This window comes from Triticum dicoccoides, chromosome 5B (assembly GCF_002162155.2).
Source record: "Triticum dicoccoides isolate Atlit2015 ecotype Zavitan chromosome 5B, WEW_v2.0, whole genome shotgun sequence".
Classification (NCBI taxonomy): domain Eukaryota; kingdom Viridiplantae; phylum Streptophyta; class Magnoliopsida; order Poales; family Poaceae; genus Triticum; species Triticum dicoccoides.
Window position 1 is genome coordinate 117,367,746 of NC_041389.1, and position 14,346 is coordinate 117,382,091.

Genomic DNA, 14,346 nt, shown 5'->3' on the forward strand with positions numbered 1-14,346 from the left:
GTCTTGCTGATGAGCTGATCAATGCTACTCAAGGATCACCCGATCGGCTGACTGGAACGTCAAGACCATTGTTGAATGCCTTGCTGATGAGCTGATCAATGCTACTCGAGGATCGCCCGATCGGTCGACTGGAACGCCAAGACTATGGTTGAATGCCTCGCTGATGAGCTGATCAATGTTGCTCAAGGATCGCCCGATCAGTCGACTGACCATCCTTCTCCAGAAGCTGCATCAAGCAAACAGACAACAATTCGAGAGAAAAATGAATTTCGTTCGAAGAAAGACGCAATATATGAGATGATAAATCCAAAGTTTCTTAACCGCGGAATAAAGTGCTCGGGCATCAGGCCCGAAGGAGTTTTAACGGTTACAAATTCACTCGGCATCTCGAGGCAAATAAAAGTGAGGCATATGTTTTTTAATCACTCGGCTGGAGAAGGACTGGCCGGGTCGTAGAAGCTGTCAAGGTCGATGCTGTCAGCGATGCGAGTGGCTGCCTCGAGGAAGGTGTCCATGAAGTCCTGGAAGGAGTACTTCTTAGTGTTTGCCACTTTGAGAGCTGCCAGTTTGTCTTCCTTAGCCTCCTTGCAGTGCACTCGGACCAAAAACAAGGCGACATCAGCACCACAGCGGGCGGAAGATTTCTTCCACTCTTGCACTCAGCCTGGAATCTGATATAGTCGAGTCATCAAAGACTCGAGATCTTGAGACATTTCCGCCCGAGGCCAGAGTTCAGCATCCACCTGGGCCATCGCCGCCTTCAGCCGAGCCAGATAAGCAACCGCGCCATCTAGGCGCGACTCCAATCGAAGCAGATTCATTGCGGTGTCATCTTTCACCGGATAGTTGATGAGGTCGAGACCCGTCTCGACCCGCCCAGTTTCAGCCTCAAAGTCCTGACACAGTTCTGTCCCATTGCAAAAAGTGATGAATCGACGGCGTGACAACAAAGTTCAATCGGCAACAAAGTGATGAGTCGACTGATCATACCTTCAAGCTTCAGAACAAGTTTGGTGGCGAGTCGCTCCAGATAGGACTCTAGCTTGTCGGTCTTGGTCTTGAGGCCGCCAAGTTCAGTGGTCAGATTTTCTTTGTCCTTCTTCAGCTGCTCGACTTCCCGATTGGCGTCTGAGATGGCAGCCTTGAGCTTCGCATTCTCCTCCTCCAGTTTGCTGACCGAAGCCAGCTTCTGGTCCGCAAGCTTCGTCTTATCGCGTGCTTCCTTCTGAGCGGTTGCCAGATCCAGATCCTTCTGCTCCAAAGCCTCCTTCATCCTATCTAAAGAAACAACACTCTTCAGACGGGACTGAAGTTGACGATTTTCACTATGCACATCTGCTCGTGTGAAATCACTTGGTTCAAAGAGACTGAAGGAAAAACTAGTGCGAAGCATGAAGCTGCAAAACAGACAAAATGGTCGAGTGATTACCTCCCATGATAGCCGTTTCTTGTCGGGCTGTCTTCAGATTCTTCTTCGCAAGTTCGAGGTCAAGTTCAACGCTGATATGCTTCTTCTTTAACTCGATGAGCCGAGCTCCAAGATCACAAGACCTCTGCAGCCAGAAAGACAGACATGTCAGTCGACAGATACAAGCAATAGTGAAAGCAAAGAATTACTCTAAGACTACTGCCGAGTCAAATATTCAACAGTAGTCTCGGGGACTACACCCAGTGGGTGCACTTAGCGTGCCCCCACTGGATCGGATCAATACTCAGCGTGAGTTCAAAAAAAAGAAAAAGAGAGAGATACATCATTAGACCTCAGTCGACTGCCAGCAACCGACCGTGGTCTCGGGGACTACACCCAGTGGGTGCGTCTCCAAGTGCCCCCACTGATTCGAAAAAGTGCAGAATTGAAGATTTCCTGAGTTCTAAGCAAAGGAACACCCAGTGGGTGATCAGATATAAAGCGACATTCAAAAGTTCAGTCAGAATTTTGCTGACCTGGACATTGGTCTGAAGGGCAGTGCTGGCGTTGTAAGCTATCTGACTGGCTTCATGCATCACTTTCACTTGCTCCATGACAAGATTCGCCTGGCGAAGAGCTTCCCTAGCGGCACCCGGCGAGTCGTTTGGAGTCTGATATGTAGCAAAGAGGGATGGCTCCAGAGGGGTCGAAGTAGTTGCCGGGTCGGATGAGTGGAGTTGCACCGGTGCAGCAGGCGTCTGTGCAGTCGGCCCCGACGGACGATAAGTCGTCAACGGGTTAGCGAATGTGACGTTGGTCCGGACTATCGCCTCGGCGCCGGTGTCGACTGAGGGACCTGGACTTCAAGCTTCTTCCTTCTTGAGCCTCCACTCTTCTTCCTCCTCTCCTATAGAGGCACTTCTTCTTCGTCATCAGGAAGCACAACAATATCTTGCGGAGCTACATAAGAAGAGAAGTATCAAATTTTCAGTCAATGGATCACCCACTCGACTAAACAGAACTTGGTCGAATGAACTTACCAGCTCGCGAGGTGGCCTCTTCGTCTCCTGGGGCCTTGTCAACGTCCATGTCAGTATCAACAGAGGTGGGGCTGGAAGGATACAAGAATTGGTCAGTCAGATCAAGAAAATCTTCAGTCGACTTACAGAAACACAAACAAGATACCCACCCTGAGGCAACGGGGATGTCCATCTTGATGCGCGGCAATGTCTTCCGGGCCTTGGAGGGAGCAACTTTAGGCTGCTTGGCCACCTTCTCCGTCGGCTCCGGAGTCGACGTCCGAGTGCGCTTCTGAGTATTGGCACTCGGACCCACACCTTTCCCGCGCCCGCCAGCCGGATCATGCTGCTGTTTGGATCGACGTTCGGAGCGCGGCGGCGAGTCGACTTCCTCCTCCTCGTCCGACTCCTCGCTCTCCTCCTCGTCGTCGTCTCCCTGAGAATCCCACTCGGCACTATCTTCCGTGCTGTCCTCCCCCTCCTGGGCCTGTTCCAAAGCCTGTTCACCATTGGGCATCGAATGCATCTCAGTGAACGCCTGCAGAACAAATTGGTCGAACAAGAGTCGGTCAATACCAAGTGCAGTCGGAGCATGAATGAGAAGCAGCCGGAACAAAAAGCATACCTTGTCGGGTGGGTTTACGCTGCTAAAGGGAACAACTCGCCTGGATCCTCTGGGATTGTCCTGATTGCCTGTGATGCTCCTCAGCCACAAAGCCACCGTTTCAGACGGCACTTCTTCTGGATGAACCAGAGCGGTGTCGTCCGGTCCGGAATACAGCCACATCAGGTGATCGTGGGCCTGGAGAGGCTGGATGCATCAACTGAGGAACACCTCCAACAGATCGAGACCCGTAACGCCATCATTGATAAGCAGAACCACCCTATCTACCAACATCCTCGTCTCCATGGTCTCGCCAGTAGTCACTTTCAGTGGAGCAGGAGTCTGGACTCGGTCAAATGAGAAGTGGGGAAGGCCGGTCGACCGACCTGGAGACGCTACATCTTGGCAATAGAACCAAGTCGACTGCCAGCCTCTAACAGAGTCAGGAAGAGTCTGGACTTGCAGAAAGCACTCGCGAGGCCCCGAAGCTCGGAACAAGTTCAGTTTCGAGTAGATGATTTTTCATATAAAAAACTTTTTCATCCGAGTTAGTATGCAAAAGTTATGCCCATTTTTACAAATTCTCGAGAGATTTTGCAAATAAAGTCGAAATTCATATTTGCAAATTTTCCCAACAACTAGACCACATATCACATGGGAAACTTATTTTATTTTATTTTTTTGACATTTTCATCATTTTCTTTTATTTATTTTAAAACTGAAAAGGTGATCCCGGGGGGGCGGGGGGGGGGTAGAGTTTGAAAATGGGACCTTTAGTACCGGTTCGTGCCATGAACCGGTACTAATGCCTCAAACCCCATTAGTACCGATTGGTGGCTCGAACCGGGACTAAAGGTCTAACCTTTAGTCTCGGTTGGTGCCACGAACCGGTACTAATGGGCATCGCACCCTTTAGTCCCGGTTCGTGGCACCAACCGGGACTAAAAGGTCCAGACGAACCGGGACAAATGGCCCACGTGGCCCCTGGGCTCACGAACCGGGACTAATGCCCCCATTAGCCCCGGTTCTGGACTGAACCGGGACTAATGGGCTAACCCGGCCTAGACCAAAGCCCTCTTTTCTACTAGTGTACTGCAGGCCGGCTCTTCGAGAACAGATCGACCCCAGAACAGGTATGAAATTATACTGTCATTTATCGTTTTGTTTTGGTTCAACCGGAACCACTTCATGAAAACAAAACGGCGAATTTTCTCTGAGCAGTGACATTTAGTTTTCTTGCACCCACTTCTGCTCATAGTTGTCCAGGAACTATCTTTATTTTTTTGGGCACATAGTGAGCTTGAACTTGGTGCCTTTCTTCATTATTATGTTAAAATGGGCATTATGCAGATTTTTGGTTTTTTACTTGAAGATTTTATTGGATCAATTATGTATTTTTTTATGAGTGGTACATGTGCTTTTTATTTGAAACTTTTTGCTCTGGGGATTTTTAGCTTACCACTTAATGTGTACCCTTGCTGCATCTAAGTACTTGTTTTATGCTGATCTTCCTGATCAGATGGCTGCAAAGTTGGCCCCGAACTTAAACCAACTTTTCAACAGCAGCAGTTTTTTGTACTTCTAGGAAGTAAACCTCCCCGGACCCATCCTTTGATAGGAAAAAAGAGGCCAATGGCCTACAAAACATTCAGTTTATACAAACATCAAAAATCAGAATCAACTAAGGGAAACAGCAGATTTTTTACAACACTTTTTACCAAGTTTGAATACTAATCAGGGTGGTGTACTGCTACTGCAGGCCGGCTCTTCAAAAACAGATCAACGCCACCACAGGTACGGAATTATACAATCATTTATCTTTTGTTTTGGTTTAACTGAAATGACTTCATGAAAATGAAATGGCAGAAATTTTCTGTGACAAGTAACAATGTAACATTCAGTAACGGTTACCGTACATCCTATTCTCTTTATGTCTGTACAGAAATTATGTTTGTTTTTTCGAGCACATGTATGTTAAACTGAGAATGGGCTTATAGGCCATCCCTTTGATCATCCATTGTAGTAATTTCGTTAACTAAAAATGTGCCTAGCTAGCCACTTATTCCCAGTTCCCCACTAGGACAGAAATGAACATGTGCATGTAAATCATTAGGAAACTGCTGCTACTATTCTCTGCAGCTAAAAATCAACGAGCTGCAATCAGTATTGCCGACATCTTAGTCAGAGGAACTCTCAATTTTCTTCTGCTGCTAGCTTGTTTAGCTGACTGAGATCGGTGTTATATGCTAGTACTTTTTTAACTTGTGAATTATATGCGTCTCTTGATACATGTATGTATTGCTTTCGGGGGTGATTTCTGCTACTGTGTATTGCAGTTGGTCTGTTCTTGTCCTGGCCTACATGTGATCTCACAAGCTACTGCTGCTAACTAATTAACTGCTTCATTGCATATTGCTTCTTTTGATAAGAAATGTTTGTTCAACTTGTATGCTCACAGAGTGCATATTTCGATAACTTACATTTTCAACACTGTTGGCTGAAATTAGTATAATTTCCCCCATATATATGATGTTGGAATTCTTGTGGGTGTCCATATACAAGAAAATTATTACTATCTTTCAGTATGCTCGTATTCATCTTCTTAAGTAGCCAAGTTCTTTAGGATTATCAATCCTCTTATTTATGACTATATGCTCATTGTATGTTCCTTCTTCACAAGTGAGATGTCTCTTGTAACTAAATTTTGTGGGAGCATATTTGCAGGCCTAGTGTATTCTATATTGAAATGGTTAAGTTTGCCACTGAAGTGTTAGGAATGACCATTATGATGCTTCAAACTGTGTATTCAGAATTTCAGATATATTTACTTTTGTTGTGGTGTGAGTTAATTCCAACTTTTAAGGACAGACGCAGCTACTTTTTTTCTGTAGTATATGGTTTTTATTACTTCATATAACAAGTTTATGGTCCATGGACAAATCGCTACAAAAATATCTTCAACATGTCCAAAGGGAGTTTTGTATAAAATCAACTTTCTAAGTTCAACCTAAACGACTACAAGAAAACAAATGGGTGAATTTTCTGTGACTTGTAAGATTTACAAGCTTTCTTACGTCCTTTTTCGGTATGTATAGTGTATGAGAAATTTTCTGTACTTTTATTAGCACATATGGTTGTTTCAATATATGATAAACTGAATATGACATTTACGGTTATATTTTATCATCATATTGATATTTATTCCTAGCCACTTGATGTGATCTTGCTTGAAAAGATTGCATATTATGATCTATCATGAGTGAAATTTAAACATATTTTCTCCGTGTGGGTGCAGCTATAACATCGGCAGTTCAAAGATAAGGCGCAATGGCAGGGAACAGAGGAAAAGGGATAGTTGAAGAAGCTGCACCCATCCTTGACATAGGTGTTACTAGCTACCTCTACTAAAATATGCATGCCTTATTATCATAAGCACTCCGTCTTAGTACAAAAATGTGTGTAGATCTTAAGAGACAATATTCCCCATGGCTGCCTTCATTAGTTACTTTGATGATAATCAAATGTGCATGGTGCACCATATGAAAAACACAATATCTTCTGTATAGATGTACAACAACAACAACAACAAAGCCTTTAGTCCCAAACAAGTTGGGGTAGGCTAGAGGTGAAACCCATAAGATCTCGCAACCAACTCATAGCTCTGGCACATGGATAGCAAGCTTCCATGCACCCCTGTCCATAGCTAGCTCTTTGTCGATACTCCAATCCTTCAGGTCTCTCTTAACGGACTCCTCCCATGTCAAATTCGGTCGACCCCGCCCTCTCTTGACATTCTCCGCACGCTTTAGCCGTCCGCTATGCACTGGAGCTTCTGGAGGCCTGCGCTGAATATGCCCAAACCATCTCAGACGATGTTGGACAAGCTTCTCCTCAATTGGTGCTACCCCAACTCTATCTCGTATATTATCATTCCGGGCTCGATCCTTCCTCGTGTGGCCACACATCCATCTCAACATACGCATCTCCTCCACACCTAACTATTGAACATGTCGCCTTTTAGTCGGCCAACACTCCGCGCCATACAACATTGCGGGTCGAACCGCCGTCCTGTAGAACTTGCCTTTTAGCTTTTGTGGCACTCTCTTGTCACAGAGAATGCCAGAAGCTTGGCGCCACTTCATCCACCCGGCTTTGATTCGATGGTTCACATCTTCATCAATACCCCCATCCTCCTGCAACATTGACCCCAAATACCGAAAGGTGTCCTTCCGAGGTACCACCTGGCTATCAAGGCTAATCTCCTCCTCCTCACACCTAGTAGTACTGAAACCGCACATCATGTACTCGGTTTTAGTTCTACTAAGCCTAAACCCTTTCGATTCCAATGTTTGTCTCCATAACTCTAACTTCCTATTTACCCCCGTCCGACTATCGTCAACTAGCACCACATCATCCGCAAAGAGCATACACCATGGGATATCTCCTTGTATATCCCTTGTGACCTCATCCATCACCAATGCAAAAAGATAAGGGCTCAAAGCTGACCCCTGATGCAGTCCTATCTTAATCGGGAAGTCATCGGTGTCGACATCACTTGTTCGAACACTTGTCACAACATTATCGTACATGTCCTTGATGAGGGTAATGTACTTTGCTGGAACTTTGTGTTTCTCCAAGGCCCACCACATGACATTCCGCGGTATCTTATCATAGGCCTTCTCCAAGTCAATGAACACCATATGCAAGTCCTTCTTTTGCTCCCTATATCTCTCCATAAGTTGTCGTACCAAGAAAATGGCTTCCATGGTCGACCTCCCAGGCATGAAACCAAACTGATTTTTGGTCACGCTTGTCATTCTTCTTAAGCGGTGCTCAATGACTCTCTCCCATAGCTTCATTGTATGGCTCATCAGCTTAATTCCACGGTAATTAGTACAACTCTGAACATCCCCCTTGTTCTTGAAGATTGGTACTAATATACTCCGTCTCCATTCTTCTGGCATCTTGTTTGCCCGAAAAATGAGGTTGAAAAGCTTGGTTAGCCATACTATCGCTATGTCCCCGAGACCTTTCCACACCTCAATGGGGATACAATCAGGGTCCATCGTCTTGCCTCCTTTCATCCTTTTTAAAGCCTCCTTCACCTCAGACTCCTGGATGCGCCGCACAAAACGCATGCTGGTCTCATCAAAGGAGTCGTCCAGTTCAATGGTAGAACTCTCATTCTTCCTATTGAACAGCTTGTCGAAGTACTCCCGCCATCTATGCTTAATCTCCTCGTTCTGTATAGATGTAATTATTCTAAATCATGTTTCATTGTGTATACAGAATATCCCTTCTCCGATTGCCACCTTTAAGATGGGAAACATACACAAGCTCTCTCAGAACTACGAGAAGTGTGTGAAGGATATTAGAGCTGCTATGGATACCACCGATGTGAAGTTTACAATCGTTGATGGTGGAAAGGACACAACTGTTCCTGTCACTCCGGGCGAAGATAACACAAGCCGTGGGGTATATGTGATTAAAATCACAGACGGCCAGTACAACCTCTCTCTGGTGGCTACTAAACACCAGGCTTGGTTCAGGGGGATTGTTACTAACAATGGAGGCAGATATGAGATTGACAAGATGCTAACCAAGATGATGAAGGGCTCTACATCACTTCATACCGATGGGCAGTATCCACATTTGCTGTCTGGTGGAGATAAAGTTGAAGCACTAAAGGTGGGATTTCATCGATTGCTCCATGCCTTCCCTGCTTTGGCTACTCTTGGGAAGGATGAGAACAAAAAGGTCACGTCCGAGCATAAGGAGGCTTTGGCTGTGCTAATAGTCATGTTCTTCGAAGGGCCACGTTTCCCTGATGTGGAAAATTTGGTGAAGCGCCTACTGACCCGTATGGAGGACGGTGTGGTTGGGGAATCGAATGGAAAACTGATAACTAGCTGGTGTGATACCAGCGAAATTTTTTACGATGCAACTAAGAATGATAGAAGAATTGTCATCTCACATGAGACCTCGGAGGTGGTGAAGAAGGTTAAAAATGGTTTCCGAATCTTGTGCCGGACAATGTGGGATAAATCCTTGGCTGGACAGGGAGGCACCACAGGAAGCAGCAAAGGCAGAGCCAGCAGCAGCAAAAGCAAGAAGTGAAGAAGCAAAAGCAAGAAATGAAGAATTGAAGGGTTAGTACCTCACTAATCAATCCGCTCGTTGTATGAAATGGACTCTACTGCTAGCACTATTTCCATTACTATGCTTCATTACTTAGTGAAGATTGCAGTGAACCACTCTATGTATTGTCTACTACTCGGTTGATATTCTGTACGATTAATATCCTGCAGTTAGTTTGTGTGTTCACTTGACGTTCTCTTTTGCACAAGCTAACTAAATGCACATGTTATATGTACGAGTTTTGCTTATGTCCGTATTCTTCTTCTTCACATGATGCACAAAATGTTTAAATTTGATGGTACATAAGATAAAATATTGTAAACAGAATAATATAAGATGCAGCATACATGGCAGATTCTTCCGGTCCTCAGTGTTTCAAGTCATGTAAACTCTTAACAGCCTTCCAGGTAACCTTGACAGAAATTTTTGTGGAATCATGAAGATACACCACTTCATGCACTGTTCCATGATACCCCGAACCAAATCGACCTTCCCACATACAACACGGCAGCTCTTGAGAAAAACCACCATCTTTCGGGGATCCTTCGATACAAAGAATAAGGTAACTGTATCTCATCACTCCTACGACCAAACTCATTCTGCAACCTGATTCTGTAACTGCAAAAAAGAGGCGGATCACATCTCTGAAGCCACTCGTCTTCGCATAAAGATTCAGATTAAGGCCATCGACAGGAGCATGAAGTATCTCAACATCAACCTTTGCTTGAACTGCATTCCACAACACCAGAAACTTCATATCCAATCCACACTTTTCCCCATACAGACGCCGAGTTTCGATGAATGGTCTTGTTTTGTGCATGTTCATAAACTCAGTAAACTCGGTACATCCTTCAATCAGAAGGTCATCTTTTGGCCCATCTTCTGGCTGGTCATCAGTCCATACAGAAAGCTTGAATTCAAACAACACATGGCTTCCCATGTGAATACATCGAGCAGGGCTAGTCAGCGATAAATGTGCAATGCCCTACATTAAGGATCAACAAGCATTACATCATATAAATAGTTCATACTCATTAGTTACTAGGAATTGATGGCATATCATCACCACATGTGCATGAATAGAGAAAAGACAAGTGTTCTGCTTAATAGTGATCATCTGACTTTGAAAGTTGCCCAGTGAATGAAAGATAAGTTTGAGCTTGCACATTAAAGAAGAGTTTGAATGATGCCCAAAAATACAGATTATTAATATCTTGTGTCATTGATTAACATGTGTTGTGTGCTATGGTTCGGGAGAGGCTCTTGCACCTGGGGCAAGATAGAAAAATTAATCATCCAATTCTTGCTTGCTTTACTCCTCATAGAGGATCCTCTTTGTATAGAGGTCCTACAATACAATATAGGTAACAAATCATAGATCATATGTCTTAACTGGCTGAATGCCCAAGCTAAAAGATACCTTCCTAATTTAAAATAAAAACTTCGAAACAAAGTGATCACAAGGATCCTCTACCGAACTTGGTGCTGGATGAGCCATGTACTAAACGTACAAATAAAACATGCATAGCACAAACTTGCAAGAACACCGACTAAATCTGGTGTGATAAAGAAAAGCGTGCAGGTAGAAAGATGCAAGTTTACAGAACTATCGTATCCCGCTTCACATTTACAGCTTCATAATTGTCAATCCCACGCCTGTACACATAGTTGCGCAAAGGTTCACCATTCTCACGTACTGCGAAAAAACCAAATATATTGGCACATCCAGGTTGGACGTGGCGATAACCAGCAATTTTGAGATCAATGAACTGCAGCACGCCGCTCGGTAAACAATGGCAACCGTGTGAGCAATTAATGGCCCTAACATTGTTGTTCACATTGACTGAGAAAACAATAAAGGAAGCATGTGACATATACAGAGATTTCAAATTAGTAAGAATATGCTCATATGACGTATGGCCACAACTGAAATTAATCAGAGATTTCAAATTAATAAGAGTATGCCACAACTGAAATTAATCATTTTTTATTAAAATATATATACCTTCAGACTCATCATAGAGTTGATATTGGCTACCGAAGAAATGCTTGTGTTTTTCAACAAGGGGATTGTTGAATGCCCGGAAAAGAAACATTGCCGAAGGGCCTCGAAGTTGAATATCAGGATTTTGGAACACAACATCAGATTGCTCATCAAACTCACTACTAACCCTTGGGAAATCATCAACGGTAAAAGGTTGGTATTTCTCTGCATGAAAAAACATTAAAATAATCAAGTCAATAGAACAAAATGAAGGATATTACTTTTTTCTTCTTCTAGAATACGCATGAGCATCGATATATTCATAGAAGAAGGATCTTAAGTTTAGACCAAGTAGAAGCACCAACTATTATTGATATGGGATATAGCACAAGTTGGTTTAAAATCCCTTGATGAATCACTTGAGAAAGCTTATCTGTTAAACCAACTGCAAGCTACATGGCTGTATACATGCATAGGAATCTATGTTTCTCAAGACAAAGATGCCTATATTACAAACATGGTCACCGCGTGTATGATCCGAAAGGAACTGCACTATGGTTCAATTCAGGAAACTTAAACCAAGTTAGGAAAAAAAGTACCAATCTCAACTAATCTAACGTAGTAACTGCTCCGGTGAAATAGCCGGCTAATTTCAAGTCACTTGAAAGTTTCTTGGATCAAGGACTGATTTACTCTGTATTGGCTATGTGACTCTGCCGTGTGGCTTTATTTATAAAGTCGGGCTTAGGCCTTTTTCCTAAATAAAAAAGGACTGATTTACTCGGGAATCAAATTGCATCAGGATACACATGTATTCAGGGATCAAATTGCGTCATCAGGATACACATGGAGTCTCACCTAGGTCTTCATCCTCGTCTTCGTCGTCAATGACAGCCTGATGGTCGTCGTCCTCAATGCTGGCGGTAGACATGGCCGAGTCTACGCCGTCGCTCGGAGGAGTTGAGGGGGAAGGTGGCCTCTTCATTTCCGTCTCCGATTCGTCTCCGCTGGACATCGATGCCGCCGCCGCCGCCAGCGAGAGGAAGAGAAAGCAAGGTACGAGTTCGATTTGGACGATTGGTGGATCAGAGACATATGCGCTTTCTTGTCTCGGAAATTCTAACCGGCTGGAGCGGGCCAATTCCTCTGAGGCCACTCTGGGTGCCTCGCCAGATCCAGGTCACGGCGTGCCTTGCCCCCCTACATCCATCGTCCAAATCAATCCTACGGCCAAGCGAGTCAGCATGTAGACGGAGGAAAACTGCGTGGGCTGAGGAAACAGGGGAAACAGAGGCGCTTCGAGGGCGGAGTTCTGCCGGACTGAGAGGAGTGAAATGTAAAAAACCATCACATTGAAGCATAGGTTTGCAGAAAATATTGGTTTACGAATTTCTGTCAGAAACCACTGATTTTTGGCCTAATCTTTTGCAAAAAATAATAGTCGGCGGCTTTGGCTCATTTGCTAATCTATATCTATCTCTATCTATACCTATTATTATATTATACCTATTATTAAAGCGAATAGGTATTCTTGGTTTGGTTTAGTCCTTTTCGTTTAGTTTATACACGCTAAGCAATCTGAGCCAGGTATTTGTATGTCGATGGGCCTTAATGGGCTTTTGTTTGGTTAAACACGTGACCTCCTGTCTAGCTCTTTGATGTAACAACCAACGACCTATGCGCCTTTCACATTTACTAATGCCAATTCCCTCTAAATATACGAGTGACAGTCATCATGTTTAGGGCGAGCTAATTAGGCGAATGAGCTAATAAAAGAAGGATTGTGGGCTTAAATAGAAAATTCAAACGGATGTGGCTAATTAAAGAAAGGATATGGGTAAACCGGTAGAATAACTAAAAGAAAGATTATGGTCTTAATAAATTCTGCATGAAAGATTTGAGGTAAAAAGGTAGGATAATTAAAAAGAAGGATCTGGAGGCTTTAATGTGTTGGGCCTACTAAATTAGAAAAGGAAGGATTTGATTCCCTACTAAAACGGTGAGGACATCATGGTAATTAATGAAATGATTATAATTAAATGCCATTAAAAAGGATTTTACTTAAATGGAATCAATGTGAGATTATGCCCGACAAAGAAGAACACGGCTAAACTGCAACGAATTCTTTTATGTTCATTTTGTAGAAGGATGCTAGTTGCGGCATATTCTTCATAATGAATCCGGTATTATGGGACATTATGCTTGTACAAAACATCGATTTTTTCCGTTGCAACGCACGGGTATATGTGCTAGTGATTATGACAGATGAAGCCCACCATTTGCTGACATGGACTAACAGTCCACAATAAACGACGTTAGAGAGGTCTTTTGCCAAAAATACCTCCCCTCTCTGAAAAAATTACCTTAAAAAAAGTCAACCACCAGAAAGCGTTCGCCCGTCCGAGCTGCGGCCCACGCGACCTGATTCCTCTGTCCCCATCGGAGGCGGTGGTGGCGCAGCAGCGGTGGGCGCTGCCTTCGCGGCGAGGGTGTAGCTGAGGGGCGGCTCTCCGGTCGGCGACCTGTGCCTGTGGACGCGGGGAGGGGGAGATGGGCCCGGGATTTCGGGGACGCGCGCGGCAGCAGTGACGGCGAGCCCGACAACCTCTCTGACCTCGCCACCTCGCCCTTCTCCATCCTCCCTCACTCTTTTCCGAGCCGGCGCCACGCATCCCGGCTTCCCCTCCCCTTCTCCTTCCTTCCTTTGTTTTTCACAAGCAGGCCTCGCGTAGCACGGGCAGGAGCAGCACGGGCAAGCAGCGGTGCGGCCTCGCATCCTCGTACAGCACGGGCACGAAGCAAGCAACGGCCTCGCGCAGCACGGGCACGAGAATCGGTGGCGACGCACATCACTGGAGCAAGAAGCGGCGCGGCGGCGCACAGCACGGGCACAAGCATCAACAGCGGCATGCAGCCTCGGAGCAAGCAGCGGCACAACCGCACGCAACATTACCGCGACCATACACTGTGAGCTCCGTCGTTGCCGGTGGGTGGCGTGGGCGGCAGCCCAAGAGCGCGCGGTGGCTGGCGGTAGGCTACAGCCGAGTTGGGCATGGCAAGGGCTTGATTGCATTTGGTTTTATGATTGAAGGGTGCCTATGCAAAAATACTAGGGACAATTTGGTAATTGTCTAACGCCAACTGAGCCCAACGGTTATGCCATGTCAGCTTTTGTCGGCCCCGCATGTCATAA

At 45.0% G+C, this 14,346-nt stretch overlaps 1 protein-coding gene across 1 annotated transcript; it reads right to left on the bottom strand.

The window, feature by feature from the left end:
* Positions 1 to 9,536: 9,536 nt before the first annotated feature.
* Positions 9,537 to 12,168, bottom strand: LOC119309200. Its single transcript, XM_037585235.1, has 4 exons — positions 12,012 to 12,168; positions 11,175 to 11,378; positions 10,777 to 11,012; positions 9,537 to 10,154 (listed from the first exon to the last, which is right to left on the bottom strand). The coding sequence occupies exons 1-4, from the start codon at positions 12,166 to 12,168 to the stop codon at positions 9,537 to 9,539; spliced, it is 1,215 nt and encodes a 404-aa protein (XP_037441132.1).
* Between the last annotated feature and the right edge of the window lie 2,178 nt (positions 12,169 to 14,346).